General features: G+C 38.3%; 1 protein-coding gene across 8 annotated transcripts in view; it reads right to left on the reverse strand.

Moving 5' to 3' along the window:
* Positions 1-24,167, reverse strand: part of ARHGAP15 (Rho GTPase activating protein 15) — a 706,829-nt gene that overhangs the window by 237,432 nt on the left and 445,230 nt on the right. For all 8 annotated transcript variants that reach the window (XR_011254561.1, XM_069577672.1, XM_069577677.1 and 5 more), the window contains one exon: positions 12,466-12,564. Coding sequence is in view for 7 of the 8 variants with exons in the window: in XM_069577672.1 (XP_069433773.1) it covers positions 12,466-12,564 (99 nt within the window). In the remaining variant the exon portion in view is untranslated. The remainder of the gene's footprint in view (positions 1-12,465; positions 12,565-24,167) is intronic.

Below are 24,167 nucleotides of genomic sequence, written 5' to 3' on the forward strand. Positions count from 1 at the left end.
ACCATAGCCTTGACTAGATGGACCTTAGTCGGCAAAGTAACGTCTCTGCTTTTGAGTATGCTATCTAGGTTGGTCATAACTTTTCTTCCAAGGAGTAAGCGTCTTTTAATCATGGCTGCAGTCACCATATGCAGTGATTTTGGAGCCCAAAAATTAAGTCTGACACTGTTTCCACTGTTTCCCCATCTATTTCCCATGAAGTGATGGGACCAGATGCCATGATCTTCGTTTTCTGAATGTTGAGCTTTAAGCCAACTTTTTCACTCTCCTCTTTCACTTTCATCAAGAGGCTTTTTTAGCTCCTCTTCACTTTCTGCCATAAGGGTGGTGTCATCTGCATATCTGAGGTTATTGATATTTCTCCCGGCAATCTTGATTCCAGCTTGTGCTTCTTCCAGTCCAGCGTTTCTCATGATGTACTCTGCATATAAGTTAAATAAGCAGGGTGACAATATACAGCCTTGACGCACTCCTTTTCCTATTTGGAACCAGTCTGTTGTTCAGTATTCTTGCCTTGAGAACCCCATGAACAGTATGAAAAGACAGAGGTCATATGCTTATCTTTTTTATGATAATAACTAGTGAAGAATTTTGTTTATCCTGATGGAAGGTTCTCAGAAGGGATAATATGATCCTATTTATATTTATGAGGGATAATTTGGGCAGCATTGAGAAGAATGACCTGGGCAGAAATAAGAACGAAGTCAATGATGTGAATTAGAGGGTTTATATCAAAAGAAATTATGGGAGCACAGTTAAGGCCATCGGATGTGAGAGGAATAATCAGATTTAAGAGACAGTAAAAAGTAGAGATTGGGACTTTCCTGGCAGTCCAGTGGTTAAGACTTAGCTTTCCAGTGCAGAAGGTGCAGGTTTGAACCCTGGTCAGGGAGTGAAGATCTCACATGCCTCGTGGCCAAAAGACCAAAAACAAGACAGAAGTAATACTGTAATAAACTCAGTAAAGACTGAAAAAATAAAAAACAGAGTTCATGAGACTTGATGAAAAGTGTTGTACATAATGAGAGAGAAAAGTCTGAGATGTCCAGTGAATTTCTTTTTAAGGCAATGGGCAAAATACTTCATAAATCCATTGGCTGAGGTAAAGACAAAAGGAGGAAGAGCAGGTTTTTTGAGGAAAGGTATAAACTAAGTTTTAAAATGTTGAATTTGTGATGGCAGGAAAAAAAATTCAAAAACGATTATTCCTAGATCTCAGATTTGAGTATAAAAAACTAGCTGGAGGAGTCATGCTTATATGAGAACTTTAAAATCATTGAAAGAATCACTGAAGTTTTAGGGTCCCTGAGATCACACTGAAGAACTGACTCATTTGAAAAGACCCTGCTGCTGGGAAAGATTGAAGGCAGGAGGAGAAGGGGATGACAGAGGATGAGATGGTTGGATGGCATCACCGACTCAGTGGACATGAGTTTGAGTAAATCCGGGAGTTGGTGATGGACAGAGAGGCCTAGCATGCTGCAGCCTATGTGGTTGCAAAGAGTTGGACATGACTGACTGAACTGAACTGAGATCACACTGAGAGAAAGAGCAGGATGAAATGTCAGTCAAGAATTAAATCCAAAGGAAATGCATACTTTCTTTTTATGCTGTCAAACTCTAGGCAAAACACATAATATATCCAATATTATGCTATGCAGTTTTACTTACGAGCCAACTGCCCACTTTCAAGACAAAAGTAAAGAAAGCTTTCAATACTATGATTACAAAATTTTCTGTTAGGTGTCCCACCACTCTGTAGAGAGACTTAAGGGTTAAGTTAGCCCGAGCTATCAAAAATGCAAAACATAACAAGAAGAACATATTTTTTAAAAAAGAGACAATAGTCCTATTTTTAATGACACTGGTGTAGTCAAAGTCTTTCTGTAGCTTTTGATAGCAACAGCAGAATTTAACATTTTTGTGCTGTGAAGTAATTTTGAGAAAATGAAATCAATGTCCAATAGCAAAACTATGTCAGAATTTAGAATACTGCTATTCTTTGTTCATTAGTTTCAAACTGATAGGTCTGTGTAGTTGACCGCATCTTTCTTATTTCAAATTCTTTGACAGATTCTTTAAACTAAAAAAAAAAAAAAATTATCATGAAACTAAGAAATTCAAGACATTGAGATCTACATAGAAAAGAAACACTAAATCAGGATGATGAGATGTTTACAGGAGCGTAAGCTAACACAGAGGAGAACTGAGATGGTATCCCAAGTCTGAATTAGAGGAGAAGATGTGGGGCTTAACTTGTTGCAGGGTTATGGGACCAGAGCCTTTGCCTGGCCACTCACATACATGTCACTTACAAGTCATAGTTGCCATTCAATCACTTAATTAAGAACAGCAGGCTATTGGTGTTGAAATAATGCCTAATGGGATATGACTTCCTCTGATGAAATGAGAAGAGAATGGATGTTCTATTAGCTGCTGAATTTAAATGTAGTTTCCGAAAATTGATGGGCATAAAATCTTTAAGTAAACATAACTGTGAATGTTTAGCATAGCTGAGTGTCAATGGGGAAGAATGATGTCATTTAGAATAATATAATATCTTCAATAATGGTTTGAATGTTTTTTTTTAAAAAAAGCAAACCACACTATTCTCTGCACATCCTGTAGCTGCTTCTGACCAGCAACTGCTGATTCACCTTTTTAGTTTCAAGCATGTGCAAGGTGTAGCAACGGTGTGCAACTTTCCAATGAAGATTTAAACAATGTTGACTCTAATTTACCCACTTTATTCATTTATTGAGAATGCATCACATGCTAGGCATTGAGGTGAAGAATTAAAAATGAATCCACTCTCTCTACAGGGAGGAGCACAAATGTACTAAAGGAAATATTTTAAATATTTTTTCTTTGATACATGGTGCTTTCACCCTACATCTCAGGGCATTTTTATTTCTTTAAAAAGAGTATGACTTTACACTTTGGGTCTACAGTATACTAAACCTCAAGAATTCTTCCAGCAGTATCATTTCAGAGCTATTTTGGTTTTGCATGGTTAGTTTTCCTTTTCAAAGTGTCCTGCCCTTGATTTTTTTTGTTGTCGTTTTTTTCTGAACTGAAGATAGAAAGCGGCTTGAAGGGTATAAAATTTGGCAAAAAGGAATAAAACTAGCAAAGAAAAGATTATTTGAACCCAGGAAAAGCATTTCTAAGTCAACAGCTTGTTAGACTATAAGATAACTTCTCATAGAATTTAGCAGAAACTCCAAGACATGAATCTACTAAGGAGATGGGTAAATTACTTTAAAATATCCTATGGAGGAAAATATGTCATGTTCAATTATGTAGACTGATACAACCATTTCTCCTGAATCTGTATGTCTCTTTTACTGTATGTGCAGATTAATGATTAATGTTCAAATTGAACACACTTCATCTGAAAGTGTGAAAATTCCTTGGAAAGGGCAATTTTTTCTAGACATTTAGAGGGGAATGCTATTCATTAGGAAACCCACAAAAGAGTATAATATTTTGGTCTTATTCATTAATTTCCTAAATTAACTTAAGGCTTCTCAATGATTATACATTTTTAAGCTCTAGGGAAATGCTTGTAAAAATATGATGTATAAATTAGTGACCCCATGGACTGCAGCCCACCAGGCTCCTCCATCCATGGGATTCTCCAGGCAAGAGTACTGGAGTGGGTTGCCATTGCCCTCTCCGTAGTAAAGGACAGATTAATTCAAAAAACAAAGTGACACTTGTGAAAGTGTTGATGAGTTATTTTTTAATCAATGGGTTCGCATTATGCAACAAGAATAAAAATATTTAAAAACTACAAATCCATTTTTGGATCTAAAGGCAACAAATATTTGAAAATCTCTAACTGCCTTATTATTATCATTATTATTATTACTACTACACTCAATTTCTAAAAACATGAAAGCTTTCCAAATGCATGTGATATTTTTTTCTTCAAATTTTGTAAACATTTGCTTTCAGGCTTAAACATCCTGCCAATTTTCAGCCAAGATTATTTTTATGGTTGAACTATTAACTTCTGAATATGGGGGTTTATAATGGGAAAAATTTCCAGACCCAGAACTCCCATCATATAAATGACACCACTAAAGGATAATTTAGAGTATTACATCTTGACATGTTGAGGTGTTACCTTATTTAAATCCTCCATCCACAAGAGGCTAATTTCCTAGGGTATTAATTTTGGCTCTGTTTCCTTACAACTAACTCCAAGGGAAATGCATATTAAGAACCTAAACTTTAGAAAGGGGATGGGAGTGGGGGCGGAGGTTGGAAATTGGACTTAGGCTTTATCTAGGAAGAGACATTATTTATTCGTATGCATTCTGGACTCAAAAGTGTGGGAATATCCGCTGACTGACTTGACCAGAGCTACATTGCTGGATCTGTTAGATAGCCTTTCCGGTTATTGAACTGCACACTCATTTCTCTGTTAACTTCTGTTATAGTTAACTCTCTCTCTTTTCTCTTTTCTCTTTTTTTTGATAATAAGGCTGCTGTGTATTGCTCAGCATAGATAAATGCCATTAAAAAGCACTAATAAGTACAATGAATTAATTAGTAACCACATCTATGTACAGAAATTGTGAATATTCAGAATTTGTGAACATTCATGGCAAGATTCAACTTACAAGCATTTTCTGCAGCAAAAGAACATTTCTCTGGAACAGGGAGTAGGTATCAGTAACTATGGCAGAGATGGTAACTGGTTCAATAGTCTGTCTTCTCTTCATTACAGACCTCACAAGCATGCCCTTTTATCCACATTTGTTTTCGTAATTGCAAAACACAGCTTTTTTCTCTCTCTCCACCTTGTCATCTCTGATTTCTTTTGGTTGTCTTTTCCCAGTTTCTCTTTTATACTCTCGCGGGCTGTTTCCTGTTTACTCTTTTTTTGATTTTGTCTTCCCCTCTAGCCCTGAATGTGGCTTTCTTACAGACACAGAGGCCCCAGCATGACTACCCCAAAGAGCCAATTCCAACTTGGACCCAGCACAACACGATTGCTGTCAGGAAGGTGGCAGTCACTGGGTTGCATTAAAACAAAACAAAATAAAACACAAAATACCAAAACAAACAAACAAACAAAAAACCCACTAAACTGGACTTAGTTTTAGCTCAGAAGTAAAAACTAAAGAAAATTTGCTGTAAACTTTCACGGAGCTTCTTTGAGGATCACTGCTGTTGTAAATGCACGGGGATGCCTAACTTTAGGCATAAAAAGCAAGCACTTAAAAAAGAAAAAAAAAAAGGAAGACATAGGTCAGTGCCCTGAGAAACATTTTTGTTCAGTCCCACAAATATTCTCTAGGGAAAAGGGAATAGTGCTTATCTTGAACTCTTGATTTTATTTTTTGAGCATGTAATTTTTATCAGTTTGTTTTGTTTTCATTACTTTTTATTTTTTCAGTCGCTGCTTATAAAACTAGCAAGCAGAAGTCTCTCTGGAACAAGATATAATCATAAAAGTTTTCAAGAATCTCGTCACCAACTAAACAGTACAAATTGCACATTCTTCATGGAAGTATCAGGCTTTGGTGCGTGCCTGGATCCAACTATAATAGATTATCCTGAAGTGGGAAAGAATGAACAGTGCAAAATTAGCAGAACTGGGAGCAGTGTTTGCCTAGGGAAGGCATTATGATGGGCCCTTCAGCGGCCTAGATCACCGGGCATCAGGAAAAGACTATGTAGTTTTATTGTTGCCAGTGAACACTTGGTAGGATCTCAAGACCATGTCAGACTGGTGCACTGGATCTGGTGCATCATAGCTATACAATAATCAGGTCTTTTTTTTTATAATAAGTACATACATGTGCATGCCTTACTTAATTTGCAAATACCTATTAAGGAAGCATGCACTATATATAATAGGAAATATCCTTGTACTTCTGTATAGCCCTTGTTCTGAATTTTTATGATTCAGTAAGTATATCCAGTAAGTTATAAGGGTATAACCATACCTTCTTGTGATATTAATAAGTACGCCCAAATAAATATTGATACAATAAGAGAAATAGGTTTGGTCTGTAATGTCATGGAACTCTTAATCTGCCGTTTTCTCAAACTTCACGTAACAGCAGGGGAACTACCAAAAAGAAACAGTTAAGGTATAATAATAATTTTAGTCATTCTTTTTCCAAGTTGCTATAATCTACCCAAAGATAACTAATTGTTCAAAGTAAACATTCCACTCTGACCACAAAAGGAATCCATTACACAAACATATAATTCACAGTCATTTTTAGTGGGTTGTAAACAGTTTGGAATGAGCATAAAATGGGACAAAAATCAAAGTGAGCATTTTGAAATGAAAAAGTGTTTGCTACAAAAGGTCAGTCCCTTTGCTTGGCAAACTATGTAGAAAAGCCTGGGAAAATGCTGATCACACAAGCAATGAGGGAATTTTAAAGCCAACAGCCTCCTTGTTTCTTTAAACAGACATCGGAACCTATAACTGGATCCTGTCAAACAAACGACAGCAAAAAAATATAACAGCTGCTAAGAAGTCAAAGAGAGAGATAAAGTTTTCGGGGCTAAGGACCTTCTCAGAAGTAGACTAAAGGTCTTTTTAAATCTTTAAGCAAGGTTATGGATCCCAGGGTGGCTTTTAGGCACCAACTCAAATATGTAATTTTGTGTATCATTCCTGTCATAGTATTTTGTGTTCCAGAAGAAAAAGAGAGAGGACAAAATTGTTGGTTAGCATCTGCTGAGGCATTCTGCAAAGTAGCTTATAGCTGGAATCATCAAATTTGGAAGACCTGGTATCATTTATTTTTAATTGTGGCAAAGAAAATCATATAAAATTTACCATTTTAAGTGTACAGTTAAGTAGTGCTGTGTTCACGTTCTTTGCAACAGATCTCTAGATATTATTTTAAATTTGCTATATCGTTTGGGGGCATAGTAACCTGAACTGGGAATCAAGGAGGAAAAATGAGTTGTTAAACCATATTCCAAAGGATGAATGCCAATCTAAATGCAACTTAAAAATTGTTTTAAAACCAGCCCTATTCCCTTACAAGCAAAAATATATTGGATGCATAAAAGTATATTTAGTGTAGAAACATGTTCATTCGTTTAGTTAGCTCCATTATTATATTTAAAAAAGTCTTTGGCAATGTATGGCATTGTTACATGGAAAAAGGACTGGTTCATCATTCATGGCATGTTTTTTTGGGTATCTCACACCAAGTGACTCCTCGTGTTACACTGTTACAGTATGTCAAGAAAATAACCTGGGAAATAGGGTGTCATTAAACTTCTGGTCTTATCAGGAGGTTAAAACCAGAAGAGTATGTGTTTATTATTCAGGGCTGATTATGTCATTTAAAATATATTCTCAATGAAAACTATATATATATATTTAAGGTATATGACATGATATACATAGACATAGCAAAATGACTAATTAACATATCTCCTCACATAACTACCAATTTTTCTCTGTGTTGAGAGCATTCAAAATCTACTCTTAGCTTATTTTCAGTATTCAACACAATATTGTAAACTCTGGTTATCATGTTTATGTAATAGGTCTCTAGACTTTTTCATCCTGCATAACTTCAACTTGATGCCTTTGATCAAGATCTTTCCACTTCCCCCACCCCCATCATGCTAATTTTAAGCAAACTTCTATTTTTAAAATTATTATTGTACTGGTTGTTCTTTCTTCCAGCACAATATCTATTCTTTTCTTTCATAGGACTTACCACAGTTTGTTTACTGTGTATCTCCTCTATATTCTCAGATGGTAGTATGGGGAATGATACAGAGTAGGTATCTGAGCAGTTAATTACCTGTTGCTGAAGTGCAGTAACACTAGTTCTATTACTTCATTCAGCCAATACTACTGAGTGTTTACAAGGTGTGACATACTATGTGGGGCTCTTTCCAAATGACTGGCCTTCACAAAGAATAGTCAGTTACAGACTTTTCATATATATATATATATAACCTATGGATTAAGGTTTTAGTACTAATTATACCAGTTTAGATGAAGCACTTTCTTCAGTTCATATCTCTAGGTTCTTGTCTCTAAGTGATACAAGTGACTCTACTTTTAAGAAAGCAATTTCTATATACCTCTTAGATCATCGTAAACTACAGAAAGCATTTCATAAAGCACTGAAAACTGAACTTCTCTCTGTTTAGATCTATATACCACCAGTATGTCACAATGTACACCCCCTACATGCTTGTTCCTCCAGGCTTTAAAAAAATTGTCAGAGGATCTCCTGCTTTTGGTCAGTTTACCATGTCTATTGAGCATTAGCTGAATAACCATTCAATATTTTTGTATAATTTTCTCTAGAAGAAGAAACTAAAATTCAATTTCTCACTAGTTATTTACAATTTCACACACACACACACACACACACACACACACACACACACACACACACACATAGTCCAAAACTGTAAAGGCAAGACAAAGGAGAACGAACCGCTTGGAAAAGTTTTAAAGACAAACACACTCCTTCACAGTTGGCCCTCCAAGTTCTGTGTATATTTTCTGGGCTAAGCAGACAACGTCAGAAACCACAGAAATAACTTTAATCTAGTTACAATAGTTGGTAAGGAGGAGAATGCTCTGGTGGTTTAGAGGAATAAAGGAAATCCAAATCAAGATAAGGAAACATACTAAACAAGTGATTCGCTAAATTGGTTTACATTCGGCTCACTGAGAGATTTTCTTCTAGGCATGTCCAAGAGACTCAAAATTTAAAATGCAACTAATACCCTTATGGCAGAAAGTGAAGAAGCACTAAAGAGCCTCTTAATGAAAGTGAAAGAGGAGAGTGAAAAAGTTGGCTTAAAGCTCAACATTCAGAAAACTAAGATCGTGGCACCTGGTCCCATCGCTTCATGGCAAATAGATGGGGAAACAGTGGCTGACTTTATTTTTTGGGGCTCCAAAATCACTGTAAATGGTGATTGCAGCCATGAAATTAAAAGACGCTTACTCCTTGGAAGAAAAGTTATGACCAACTTAGACAGCATGTTAAAAAGCAAAGACATTACTTTGTTAACAAAGACTATAAAGAAAGCTGAGCGCCGAAGAATCGATGCTTTTGAACTGTGGTGTTGGAGAAGACTCTTGAGAGTCCCTTGGACTGCAAAGAGATCCAACCAGTCCATCTTAAAGGAGATCAGTCCCGGGTGTTCATTGGAAGGACTGATGTTGAAGCTGAAACTCCAATACTTTGGCCACCTGATGCGAAGAGCTGACTCATTTGAACAGACCCTGATGCGGGAAAGATTGAGGGCAGGAGAAGGGGACAACAGAGGATGAGATGGTTGGATGGCACCACCGACTCAATGGACATGGGTTTGGGTGGACTCCGGGAGTTGGTGATGGACAGGGAGGCCTGGCGTGCTGTGGTTCATGGGGTCGCAAAGAGTCAGACACAACTGAGTGACTGAATGGAACTGAATACCACTTTTCCAAGAATGGGTAAAGAATACATTTTGTGCCAAGGACTGGGTAGGATATCCCTGGGGGAGACTAGAGAAGCATGGGCAAATTGCTTCTGCCAAGTGTAAGTGACCTACTGAATGAATGGATGAATAGAGGAATGAGTGAGTAAATGGTGAGAGATGCCCTCCTGATGTTGCCTCATTTAATCAAGGATGTTAGAAGTATTTAGGGCTTCCCTGGTAGATCAACTGGTAAAGAATCTGCCTGCAATGCAGGAGACCCTGGTTCGATTTCTGGGTTGGGAAGATCCCCTGGAAAAGGGATAGGTCACCCACTCCATTATTCTTGGGCTTCCCTGGTGGCTCAGATGGTAAAGATTCTGCCTGCAGTGTGGGAGACCTGAGTTCAATCTCTGGGTTGGGAAGATCCCCTGAGGAGGGCATGGTAACCAACTCCAGTATTCTTGCCTGGAGAATCCCCATGGCAGAGGACCCTGGTGGGCTATAGCCCATGGGGTCACAAAGAGTTGGGCATGACTGAGCAACTAAGCAGAGCACAGATGCATTTAAAAAATATTACTGCAGTTTGTAAATGATTTTTTAAGGTGGGGAGAATAATCTGGAGAAAAAAGAAAGGAAACAATTAGCTTTTATGTAACAGCTGATGTGCTGCTGTAGTGAGGATTGAGATCATTTTCCTAAGTCTGTGAGAATAAACACACAGTTTTCATTAAACATGCCTTTCCCATAACAGGTCCATAAGCATTTCCCATGACTCTGCAGTTGGGTATCTTGGCTGGAAGAGGATCTGGCCATTAGCAGGAGGGCTCTAGATATGCTGAGTCCAGCCGTGCTGAGAGACTTGGCGCCTTTATATGTTACTTCCTAATATGAACCCCAGCACAAAATGTCATCAGAAACCTACAGAAACATTGGACTTATATTCACATAAATTATTTCTGTACTGAGGTGCTTTATGCCAGAATTTAGCAAAAACAACACTTTGAGTAAACAGAATTGGCGTATAAATGTAAGAATATTAATCCAACAAAATGATCATAGAAAAATATAATCAACAGCACACACTTGTAAATCTTGTAGCGATGTGAGAGGTTTTTGTGCCTCTGAGTTTTGTTGAACATTTCCATAGAGTTCCTTTAAGCTGATATTACCAAAATGCTTTGAATTATCTGCCACTTTATGGAACTGTAGTCTTTGAGTTTCATTAAAACATTTAAGAATTATATTTATAATCATTATATGTGATTAGTGCCTATCTAGTGCTGAATATACAAATTCATTTTAAGAGAAAACATTGGGACGATAAAATATAAGGCCAAATATGATTGCCCCGTCAGCAAAAACATGGTCTTATTTTATTAAAAATCACCAATAAAATGCCATGAACAAAACATACAGTTTCTGTTTACAGGCATTTTCAATTCTGCAATACCATGGTATCTGCATGCCACAAGACTGTGTCTAGCAGGGTTTTCATTTTGCCTGGGGTATATACAGAAATAGAGAGGTATAAAATCCTTTTTTAAATGTGCACACATCTTATTATGCACAGCTTCCCCCAAAGTCCTATTTGGATTTTTGTTCTAATATGATGGTGCTTACACTGTCAGTACTGAGTATTTATAAGTGAGTCAAGGTTTCCAGAAAATGATGATAATTTAACTATTGGCAATAATAACATTATAACATTTTCAGTGATCCATTTGGCTCTAACTATTTATTAAATAATATTTATTCCTAAAATGCGTACTTACACAATTAAATGAGATTGTAACATGCAATAAGAGGACTTTTCTCTCTAAACTCTAATTGATTCCACTCCTCACAGATAACCTCTCCTTGTGTATTCTGCTTTTACTCTTTTCTATTCTCTCTCTGAACTCTCAGCTCAGCTCTCTGATGTGTTGATATGCTTTTCCCCAAAGCTGCTCACTTTATCCACTCTCTCTACCCACTTGTCCCCTTCTTGTTATTCTCTCATTCCCTACTGATATGGGAATAATAGGATCCCAAGGCTGTCCTTACAGTATAATTAAAGTATGAATTTCCAGGAGTTGGAAATTGCAGACCATTTTTATTATGTTTCTATAATAAAGCCAGGTAACATTGAGAGAATTAAAATGGCTTTTCCCTAGCAGATAACTTGGTAAAGATTTCTTCCCTTGGTTCTATTGTTTTAAGAGACTGGGAGTTGAAAAGGGGAATAGATTCACCAATTCTTTTTCTGAAAACACCTCTATCTTTTACATGATATATATCCCCCTAGATCCTGGGAATATGTTGTAAACTTGTAACAGATGGTGATGAAGCTTCATATTTTTATACAATATAGTTTTTCAGATTCTGCATCTACTGTATGTAACTTCCAGGGAAAATGACCTTGAATGAATGAAGTCAGAGTCTGAAGGAAAAACACCCTACAGATAGGCTACCATAGAAATAACGAGTCAATTGGGTTTTGCTTTGTTCCCCTCAGTAAGATGAGATAATTTCAGATGAAAATTAGAATGTTGAAATATAGGAATCAAAGGTCATCTTAACACTGGAGGTGTGTCTGTTAATTGTTCCAGCAAAACTAGTTAGGCATATTCTGTGCTGAACAGATACACGTGGAAGATGGAACATCACCGTTTGCAAGTAGTTTCACTGGGTAATGGGGGCTTACCAAAATTTGTTCTGGCACAACGTCTACCAGCATGAATGTTAGGAGGGTTCTAACACTGTGAGAACTGATATTTTATGAATGTTTTATCACTAGCGGGAAAACAAGAAGTTTGCAACTGAATCAACAACATGTCAGACAGCAAAATATTAAAAAAAAGAACATTAGTAGGAATTATTGATGTCCCTACTGTGAAAACAAACTGAAGTTAATAAGAAACTTGATCCTCTTAACTGATTAGCAACAGTCAGGTTTTAATTGCATGGCTTTCCAGACAAATCAAGTGGTGCTGTTAATGTGAGCATTGGTTGTGTAGAGGGTGCAGTATTGGGGGAATGGCTGTACATTCAGTTACCCACCTCTTTTTTCGACAGCTTCAATGCACTGCTTTACAAACCGTGGAACTGTGGAATTTTCACGTTCACACAGTGTGTGCAGATGAGAGCCAAAAATTTGATCTGCAAAAGAAACAAAGATGAGCTTCATTAAAATCCAAGCTTGCGTTGTTCTTTAATTTGATTCTGTTTCCATATCCACTGAATGATGAAATCTGCATCTTGCATTGGAATCGATTTTTGGCTTTAATTCCAAAGTGTCTGTTGCAGACATGCAAGGACCATAGCTCCGTCCTTTATGGAACAGGACTCTGGCCCTAGAGAAAGAAAATGAACACTCTGCCATCGATTAGGCAGGGATGACTGAGTAAGTTATAGTCTCTCTGGGCTTAATTTTGCTGTCTATAAAATAATGACTAGGAATTAAGAAAACTTCGACAAATTAATGAATCTTAGTGAATCGGTGTCTCAGTGTTTGAGAAGAAGTTTATCAACAATCATCAAAATTATGATGTTGCTAGTGTATTTAGATTCATTCAATGGCACAAGGATATTTGAAAAAAGCAAGTTCCAGAAGATTTACTTTGAAGTGAATGTTTTCACGTTTCTCCTGCCTTGAATTTGCCCTTCCTCTAATCTAAGTATCCCTTTTCTTTTAGGGCTCAGCTCAGATGGTTCTTTCGCCACAAACTCTATCCGGAATTCCTATCAGCTTCATGTCTCCTGTAACATAGGTTCTTTGGAATACCAGTTTCTCAGGAGGTTAACAGGCAATTTGAGGGGGAAAGCCTGTAATCAAAATGATTTAGCAACACTGGGTTAAACAAAGTTAAACAGGTTTCTTTCATGTGTACTTATTTTCAGAGCCTGTGTTATGCCAACGTGCACTGGGAATCTCCAGGCAGGACTGAAGGATGCTCTAGTTCCCAAACTTATTTGAGTAAGATCCTTTTATTTCAAAGGGCATCTCTCCAGACTAATGTTTCCGAGAACACTGTGTGAAATTCTAGCCTAGCTCTCTCATTTGGAACATGATTTATGCTACGTTGCATTGTGTATTTTCGCTTATAATATATGGAATGTATTTTCTCAAAGCAAAGTCTTGCATGCTGCATTGCTTATACTGTTCTTTCGGTCAAGCACAGTTATGGGTCCATGGTGTTCACTTAAGGATTTTTTAAAAATTGTGATAAAATATACATAACATAAAATTTACCATTTTAACCACTTTTGTGTGTCCAGTTTAGTGGCATTAAGTACATGTGCACCGTTGTGCAACCATCACCACCATCCATTTCCGGAGCCTTTTTAAACAGCAGAGATGTTGATTATTGACAATGAAACAAATATTTAGTAGGTTCAAGGACTTTCCATCTCACATGCAATGAAATTTAATTCCTTGACATCACTACCAAGGCAGTAAACAACCTGACTTTCCACCAATTAACTGACTTCATTTGCTTCCTCTCTCCTCTCTCTGCTCATCAATTGCTGCTGCCATTCTGTCTACATCACTGATTCTTGTCCATGCCAAGCACACTTCTGCCTCAGGGACTTTGAACTTATTATTTCCTCTGTGTGGAAATCAATTACCCAGGTGATCAAATGTCACCCTCTTATTGTAGCCTTTCCTATCCACCTTTAAAAAAACTGGCAACCTCTGCTGATAACAAATCTTCATGCTGCCCACAGCTTACTTTTCTTAGAGCACTTTACTCCATCTGACATATTAGATTGATATGTTTACTGGTTAGTTGCTCTCCTTGCTTAGAATGCAAAACCCAAGAGAGTAAGGACTATTCCTATTTTCTCTCTTACTGAATTCCCAGTAACTCAACACTCTTTGGCAAATACTAGAAGTTCAATAAATATTTATTGAATTATTGACTGTAAGACATCATCTTTTTCATCAGTAGAAGTTTTCAAAAATGTAAAACACATTTTTGGCACAGTTGCTGTTGTTCAGTCCCTCGGTCGTGTCTGACTCTTTGCGACCCTGTGGACTACAGCACGCCAGCTTCCCTGTCCTTCACTGTTTCCTGGAATTTACTCAAACTCATGTCCACTGAGTCAGTGATGCCATCAAATCATCTCATCCGCTGTCATCCCTTCTCCTCCTGCCTTCAGTCTTACCCAGCATCAGGGTCTTTTCCAATGAGTCAGTTCTCTGCATCAGGTCACCAAAGTATTGGAGCTTCAGCTTCAGCATCAGTCCTTACAATTAATATTCAGGATTGATTTCCTTTAGGATTGACTGGTTTGATCTCCTTGCAGTCCAAAGGATTCTCAAGAGTCTTCTCCAACACTACAGTTCAAAAACATCAATTCTTTGGTGCTCAGCCTTGTTTACGGTCCGACTCTCTCACCCATACATGACTACTGGAAAAACCATAGCTTTGACTATATGGACCTTTGTCAGCAAAGTAATATCTCTGCTTTTTAACATGCTTTCTAGGTTTGCCATAGCTTTTCTTCCAAGGAGTAAGCCTCTTTTAATTTCATGGCTACACTCACCATCTGCACTGATTTTGGAGCCCAAGAAAATAAAGTCTGTCACTGTTTCCATTGTTTCCCCATCTATTTGCCATGAAGTGATGGGACCAGATGAAATGATCTTCATTTTTTGAATGCTGAGTTTTAAGCCAGCCTTTCACTCTCCTCTTTCACCTTCATCAAGAGGCTCTTTAGTTTCTTTTTGCTTTCTGCCATAAGAGTGGTGTCATCTGCATATCTGAGGTTATTGATATTTCTCCTGGCAATCTTGATTCCAGCTTCTGCTGCATCCAGCCCAGCATTTCTCATGATGAAATCAGCATTTAAGTTAAATAAGCAGGGTGACAATATACAGCCTTGATGTACTCCTCTACCAATTTTGAACCAGTCTGTTGTTCCATGTCTGGTTCTAACGGTTGCTTCTTGACCTGCATACAGGTTTCTCAGGAGACAGGTAAGGTGGTCTGGTATTTCCATCTCTTTATATTTTTAGCATAAGTGGGGGAAAATATAAGATGCAGCATAATAGAATGGTAAATGATATGTTATTCAAAGGGACAGTCAACACAGATTGTGGTGAGACTTCAAGGAAATCATGATTGTCATCAATTTCTTAGGAAAGGTGATGGCTTGAGTTGAGAACAACTCAGCAAGGAGGGGAAAAGTTAAGGCTAGAGCACTAATAATAATGCGATTTAATGTGGAAATGTGCATTTTTGTCCAAGAGATAGAAAGAAGACAAGCTCAAAACACGCATCAACATAATGTAGAGAAGTGGGAAATAATCATGAATATTTGCTTTGAATATCTGGTCTAGTAACAAAGATTCATTCAGACACAGTAAGTCACCAACTTACGAAAGAATAACATAAAATATTATTTAAGAAAAATAATCCAGAACTTCAGATTTGATCATTTAAACTGGTCAGAGATTATAGAAAGGAAGAATTGTTATACAAAATAAAATTGTTTAATGATAGTCATGATTCAAATAAATTTCAGAAATATGTACTGAGTATCCTCTATAGTTGAAGCAATGAGTAGGCATATTAGGGTGTGATAAAGATATCGAGAAGCTTATAATATTGTAGGGCTAACAGAAATATTCAGTTAATTAATAATAAATAGAATATATAGCAGGTATCACAAAAAGTACTTAGTGCAAAGAAAGACGTTCTAAAGTATAAAGTTTTTTTCTGTCATTTAGTGCAAAGGTGGTATGTGGGAAGGCAGAGGTTGGGGGGAGGGATTTATGGGATGGAGATCATTCAAGAAAGATAGATTCTTGAATGAAGATGGTGCTAAAGTCTGGAGAAAGGTTTCTTTCTTTCTTTTTTTTCTGATAGGTAGATACAGGAAAATGAAAAAGGTGAAAATATTCTACTGTATTTACCCCTTCACTCATTCTGTTATTTAAAAGAAATCCTAAATGCCTGCTCTGTGTCAGGAGCTAGGAAAGGCACTGATAGCACACTAACAAAGGCTCCTTTCCAATGCTCTAAAGTTTCTTGTCTAGTGGTGACATCATATAAGTAAATAAGAACATGTCATCCTGAAGTATACTATTCCCAGGGAAGCACAGATCCAATGGGAACATGCTAGAAGGAGCATCTGAACAGCCTTGAGCACTCATGGAAGGCTTCCCAGAAAAGAACTGAGTCCTCAAGGTTAAGTAAGACTTAGCTTGGAGATGTAAGGAAGAGAACAAACAGGGCATTTGGGGAGGATGAAGGAGAGGTAAACAATCAGTGACGAGAGAGTGATGAGAAGAATCATCTTGGTGTGATTGTACAAAGGGAAACATACACTTTTTCTTATTTAGAGAAATCTTCATGTATGAAGCTTTAAGAGGAAATAAAGTTTGTGTTATGAGGAGTCTTAACTGTTAAGTCAAGCGGGCATTTATCTGAGAGCGTGAAAATGTGGCTGATTTGTTATACATATGCCATTACCCTCCCAACTTCTTTCTTATTTTAGAGTCCACTTATAAGACAGATTCTGATGTTCAAATAGTCTCCAATGACTTCTGCTTCCTTTGTAGCTTTCAGTTCAGTTCAGTGCAGAAGCTCAGTCATGTCCAACTCTATGTGACCTCATGGACTGCAGCACACCAGGCTTCCCTGTCCATCACCAACTTCCAGAGCTTGCTCAAATGCATGTCCATTGAGTTGGTGACGCCATCCAACCATCTCTTCCTCTGTCGTCCCTTCTCTTCCTGCCTTCAATCATGTAAATTTAGTTAGTTTAAAATTAAAGAGTTCTGGTTGGTAAAATGCAAGGGGATATGACTTGGGAAACTGAAAAAGATTTTTTTTTCCTGATGAAAGGAGAGGGGTACATGAAAGCATTCTGTCTTTTTTCCTTCATGAACATCAACGTGCAACTTTGCAATGCCTGGAGCTACTGCTGCAATCTTGTCACCATGAGACAAGAAGTCTGCAAGCCAAAGCTAAACATGATTAAAAAAAAGAAGCTACAAAGATCTGAGACCTCAGTGATATTGTTGAACTTCTAAACCTGTCCTAAAACACTTTCTCTATACTTCTTATATTATGAGATAATAGAAACAATTTTTAACTGGATATTCTATCACCTGTAACCAAAATATTCATAACCAAATGGGGGGGCACAGATCGTGGTGAAGACTGAACACAAAATATCTGTTTGAGAAGCTAATGTGGTTATGTATGCAGATGTTATGAAGACCAGAATCAGGATAGGTTTGTGGTAAATTTAGTCATCACTGAGAATTCTTCTCCTCTTTTCGGAATTAGATTTATACTTTCACCACCTTTGCCATCTGACTGTGTGGTAAAATTCACGAGTGGGTGACATTTATTTCCTTCATTTCACTGATAGAGGGCTTGCCCATATGATTACTTTGGACAATGTAGCCTGTGTAGAAATGACTATGTTTCAGTTCAACACTGAGGTCTTCAGACACGCTACAGATTTCTATGCTTACTTCTCTGTTACTGCCAAATCAAGAGTTTCCCTGGGTACCAGCTCCCCTTTCAGTCTGGGCTCCAGAGTAAATACATATAGCACAGAACTGAGGCTGACCCTCATTGAGGAGACAAGTCTAGTCAAACCTACAATGTAAAGCAGAGCTGTCCATTCAAGCCACAGACACATGAAAAATAAGTGCTTCTTGCTGTTTGCCACTGAAATTCTGTTTGTTAGGCAGCAACAGCTTACTGATAAAGAATGATAACAAGAGACTGGAGTTTTGGTGATCTAAGCTGTGCTGTGAGAATGAAAACAAAGAGACTTGATAGGACGTGGAAACCAAAACTGGGGAGCAAATAAATAGAGAAAAAATTCTAAATTTGGTTAGAATGTGGACTTATACATCCATTTAGAGTCAATCCTAAGGAAGAGACTCAGAAGAAATTTCTCTCACCTTAAAATTTAAAGTCATTATGTTTTATGTTATATTATGGCACTTATTATTATGTATTCTCTACAGATCAGTTCAAATCTATTTAATTCAATTCAGTGTATATTTCATGAGCACCTACCATATGCTGAGCACTGTAAAGAATTTGAAGATTGACATTCATTCATAACTATCTATTACATGCCCACTGTAGCCTAGACACTGCACTCCATCCTGAAGATGCAATGATGTATGAAGCATGATCTCCTACAGTCTGGGTGGAAGAATAGTTCTCACAATTATAATATGATGCAATTAGTGCTATTATAAGGGTGTTTATTCAGAAAAGGCAATGGCACCCCACTTCAGTACTCTTGCCTGGAAAATCCCATGGGTGGAGGAGCCTGGTAGGCTGTAGTCCATGGGGTCACTAAGAGTTGGACACGACTGAGCAACTTCACCCTCACTTTTCACTTTCATGCATTGGAGAAGGAAATGGCAACCCACTCCAGTGTTCTTGCCCGGAGAATCCCAGGGACCAGGGAGCCTGGTGGGCTGCCGTCCATGGGGTCACACAGAGTCCGACACGACTGAAGTGACTTAGCAGCAAGGGTGTTTATTAATAATAGCAAAGACTTATTACATTCAGCCAGGCAAAGTTCAAAGTATTTTATTCTAACTTACTTGATCTTCATAGTAATTGTAACACTTTGGTGGTAGACACTATTATCATCCTGATTTTATAGGAGTGGAAACTGAGGCACAAAGATATTGAATCATTTGCCTATAGTTACAAAACATCAGGCTCTAGATGAAAAAAAAAAAAAAAAAAAGATAAGGACCTAACTCAGACAACAGAGAGATGCAGTGATTCTGTGGATTTGCAGACAGGATGCAGGAGGTGAGCTAACCCACTAGGCAAAGAGGATTTAAGTTTTTTGCTTTGTTAAAGGAGATTAAGATGCAGAAACCCAAGGGTTTGGAGAAGAATAGAGAGATTGATATTTAGGAGTTAGGATAGGTGTTTCAGAACAGAATGTTGATGAGAAATCAAGGTGAAATTAAGAGGTTATTGGTGATCATAAGTAAAATGGCTTTTGTCGAATGAAACGGAAAAGCAGAGGCTTGTGGTCAAGATTTGAAGGGAAAGTGAGAAGTAGAGACAGCAAATAGACTTCTTTTTAGCACGTTAGTGATGAAGATTCACTAATTATAAGGAAAGACAGGATTTGGGGAAGGATTTTGAGTAGGGTGGAGAACAGAAAGTTTCCATTGCAAGGTATTTTTGATTTTTTGATTGCCAGAATGCTCTAGAGAGGGTGAGGGGCACTGCTGGCTACTTTTCAGTTATTCTGAGGCCAGAGGTGGGGGAGGTGCATTACTGCCACTTACTGGGTGGTCCAGGTAAGTGCAGGCAATCCCTCATGGGGAGAGAAAACAACCCTTCCCAGATTGCCAACAGCGCTCTGGGGGAAAAAAGAGTTGATATATGTTGAACTTCATTAGATAGAAGGGAAATGTTTGCTTTCACTGGTTACCAGAAAAGTAAAAAAGAAAAAAAAAATCACCTCATTTATATCCTGACTTTAAAGTGGCTACGCTCACCCAGTAAGGTATGGCTCTGTAGAAGGACCTAGCCTTCCAGGTTAAAACAAAAAGTGAAAGTGTTAGTCGCTCAATCCAGTCCTACTCTGCGAACCCATGGATGGTAGCCCACCAGGTTCCTCTGTCCATGGAATTCTCCGGGCAAGAATACTGGAGTGGGTAGACATTCCTTTTGGGGATCTTCCTGACCCAGGAATCAAACCCGGGTCTCTTGCATTGCAGGCAGATTCTTTACCATCTGAGCCACCAGGGGAGCCCATACCTTCTGGGTAAACCTGATTAAATTAATGGTAGTCATGTGGCCTAAGCTGGGTCAGTGCAAGTCTCCCTGCAAAAGTTTTAGAATTGGGATGCTACATACTGAGGTGGTATCAGAGATACTCTGCTCCAGGGACACTGAGGGGCAAAGGGGGCCATTTGGCGAGATGGCTATGTGCAATGAGTGAGTGTGCACAGAAACGAATTGCAGAGGGAAGTGAATGAAGCAGAGACACCTCAGCTCCTCACTTCCTGATACTTCTATATGATGTCACATATACACCACATACATGATGCACCATATATGGTTGCCATGGGGAGCATTAGATATTAGAAGGTGCTGGGCTTCCCTGGTGGCTCAGACAGTGAAGAATGTGCCTGTAATGCAGGAGACCCGGGTTCAATCCTTGGGTCAAAAAGATCTGTTGGAGAAGGGAATGGCTACCTACTCTAGTATTCTTGCCTGGAAAATCCCATGGACAGAGGAGCCTGATGGGCTATAGTCCATGGGGCCACAAAACCACAAAGAGTCGGACCTGACTGAGTGACTAACACTAACGCTTTCAGTTTAATGCAGCCAAACAAATTTGGCAAGAACATGGACATAGCCCCATCCACAACGTTCCAAAAGAGGGCTTACAATCAGAGGAGGAGGTGCCAGGAGTGGAAATAGCTCAGTGAGACCCACTGTTATGGGTGACGCTGGTTAGGATGAGTATGTTGCATGTCTACTGGTTTTGCTGGCCTTGGAACTATTCTTCTAGCCTCCAGTACGAGCACTCTGGTTTTCTTATGGGAGTGATACTTTCTCATATTGCTGCCATTTGTTTTGAGTAGTGCTGACCCCACCAGCTCCAGGTCTAGCAATAAACATGCACTTCTTCCCTTGGCCACAGGGACATGAACATGTGTTCAGATATGAACACATGATCCAAGTGGATCTGGTCTCCCAAATTCTGAGGGCTTTTTCTTTTTTTTTTTTAAAGTGCTACTGGAAAAAAGGAGCCCTCTTTCTGCAGGAATTGGTAAACTCTAAGGATATGAGTCTGAGCTTCTAGAAGTTATACTGCCAGCTTCTGGGAAAACATACTGGAGGATTAAGCAGAATGGAAAAGAGAGCTGAGGGATGGAGAAGATAAAGATTTGATAGCATTTTGTGCCCACAGGTCCAGTCATGATTGAAGCTATCCTCGTCTCTTTGACTTTTCAGGCAAGTAGTCCAATAAATTCCATTCTTACGTTTGCAGTTTGAACAAGTTTCTATCAACTACAACTTAAAAAAAAATGACTGCAACATGAGCTTTTAACATTACACGGTGAAGTATATAAAGTGGAGGAGATGATGATGCACTTGAAATGACTTTGTAAAATCAAAAGTCCTAACGAAGTAAATCATAGAGATTTAGCTAAGACATTATTGTACAGTTTAGGAGCCATTGTAGGATTGCCACCCATCTGTAAATCTGATACAGATTTCAGAGTTTGATACACCAAGGAAGACCATTAAATTATAGGAACATGTTTGAACCACAGAATCTTCTATCTTGAAACTGTGTAAGGAAAGGGGGAGGGAGAAAGAAGGTGTTTTGTTTTCCTGGCAAGCATTGATGACCTAGCTTTTGCCCCCTAAACATCTATGTCTGCTATCCTGGCACAACGTTAAGGATTATTTCTGCTTTCCCCCTCCTTATGGCATTCCGAAAAAGGAAGCAGTCCTGGAACCCTGAGTTCCCGGCTCCCCACCTATAGTTCCATCTGTGGGCTCACTGGTAATCCTTTCTTCCTCTCTTAACAACTTTTTGTATTTAGAAAACACCTCTTGCTAGGGGTGCCAATATTTTTGGAATGTTCTGCACATGCCCATGGCCTTGGCTGGTGTGATCATTACATCTTTGTTCTCCTGCTTCAGCGCTTGTACCAGGGGTGGCAGGCAACACATTGGTTGGAGAAAGTCCATTTTCTGTAATTTTTCTTTGAAAGCATCTTTTGGTGAGAAAAACAAATAGACCTTCCACATGACTGCACTTACAAAGCATGTTGTTTACATAATGAATTAGAGTTTAACTAGAGAATGGTGGTTTTTAATCTTTCAGCACTCAAACTTTTGACCGATTTAGTTAGTTCATCAGCATAACCAGGTTAAGTCTCCCAGATTACAAATTAGCTTCATTCTCCCTCATCTCTGCTATATATTTTTTGACAAATTATGGAAAGAACAGCCAGTAATGGGATCTTTGTCAGTTAGATTCCAAATGAATCAAAACTACGAGGAAAACTACTCAATAGAGGCAGTTAAATGTTCAAATAATGTGACGGTGTTATCATCATTTATGCAGGGAGACAGTCTCCACATGCTTTTCAAAATGATGTTATTCTGCTATCAGGAGAGAGGCTCATTGCAGCTACTCTAGTAAATTCTGAAGCAGAAAAACAAAGCCCATAGAACTATACACATGAAGAAATAAAGAGAGGAAGAGAAAACAATAATAAAAAACTGAACTGTTCAAACACTCACACACACACATTGGACAGTTATTTTGGTAACGAGGCATATTCATTGAAGATTTTGGCTACAATAGAAAAAAAAAGCACTGTGGTTATCTTAAGCAAAGAAACATTTATTCAAATGATGTCAAAGGATGGGAGTAGGAGGAAACTCAAAGAATTTACTGGGAACCAAAAGTAATTTTAGAAGGCAGTATACTAAAGAGTAAAAAGTAATAAAGAAGGTGAAGTGCCAAAGAATTGATGCCTTTGAACTGGAGAAGACTCCTGAGAGTCCTTTGGATAGCAAGGCGATAAAACCAATCAATATTAAGGGAAATCAACCCTGAATACTCATTGGAAGAACTCATGTTGAAACTGAAACTTCAGTATTTTGGTCACCTGAGGCGAACAGTTGACTCATAGGAAGAGCCACTAATGCTGGGAAAGATTGAGGGCAGAAGGAGAAGAGGGCATCAGAGGATGAGATGGCTGGATGGCATCACCAATGCAATGGACATGAACTTGGGCGACTGAACAACAACAAAAGTAATTTATAACTGAATCATTTTGCTGTATCTGAAACTAGCACAATATTGTTAATCAATAATATTGCTGTTCAATCACCCAGTCATGTCTGACTCTTTACAACCCCATGGTCTGTAACACACTAGGTCTCCCTGTCCCTCACCATCTCCTGGAGTCAGCTGTCTGCATCAGTGACCAAAATACTGGAACTTCAGCTTCAGCATCAGTCCTTCCAACAAGCATTCAGGGTTGACTTCCCTTAAGATTGACTGGTTTGATTTCCTTGCTGTCCAAGGGATTTTCAGGAGTCTTCTCCAGCACCACAGTCAGAAGATATCAATTCTTTGGCACTCTATCTTCTTTATGGTCCAGCTCTTACAACCATTATGTGACCACTAGAAAGACCATAGCTATCAGCAGATTAATGTCTCTGCTCTTCAACACACTGTCTAGGTTTGCCATAGCTTTCCTGCTGAGAAGCAATCATCTGCTTTCATGGCTGCAGTCACCATTTGAGTGATTTTAGAGCCCAAGAAGAGGAAATCTGTCATTACTTCTGCCTCTTCCCCTTTTGTTTGCCGTAAAGTAATGGGGCGGGATGTCATGATCTTAGTTTTTTTTTTTTTTTAATATTTAGTGTTAAGGCAGCTCTTTCACTCTCCTCCTTCACCCTCATCAAGAAGCTCTTTAATTCCTTCACCCTCAAGAGGCTCTTTAGAATAGAAATCAACTATATTTCAAAATAAAATAAAAGAAGTTAGATTAAAAATAAAAGCAATTTATTAATTCTTCAAATAAATTACTGCAGGTGAGGGGCCAGTCTTAGAAAGACTTAATCCAAAGTTCTCAGGAGAGCCAGTAAGTAAGAAAAAGGAAATACAGCAACTGTCTTGCTGTCCTGTGACCTTGAGAGGGACAGGATGCTATTTGCATTGTCACCCACCCCCCCACCACTAATGTCCTAATGACTTCTGTTCAT

The sequence above is a fragment of the Ovis canadensis genome, chromosome 2, assembly GCF_042477335.2.
Source record: "Ovis canadensis isolate MfBH-ARS-UI-01 breed Bighorn chromosome 2, ARS-UI_OviCan_v2, whole genome shotgun sequence".
Classification (NCBI taxonomy): Eukaryota; Metazoa; Chordata; class Mammalia; order Artiodactyla; family Bovidae; genus Ovis; species Ovis canadensis.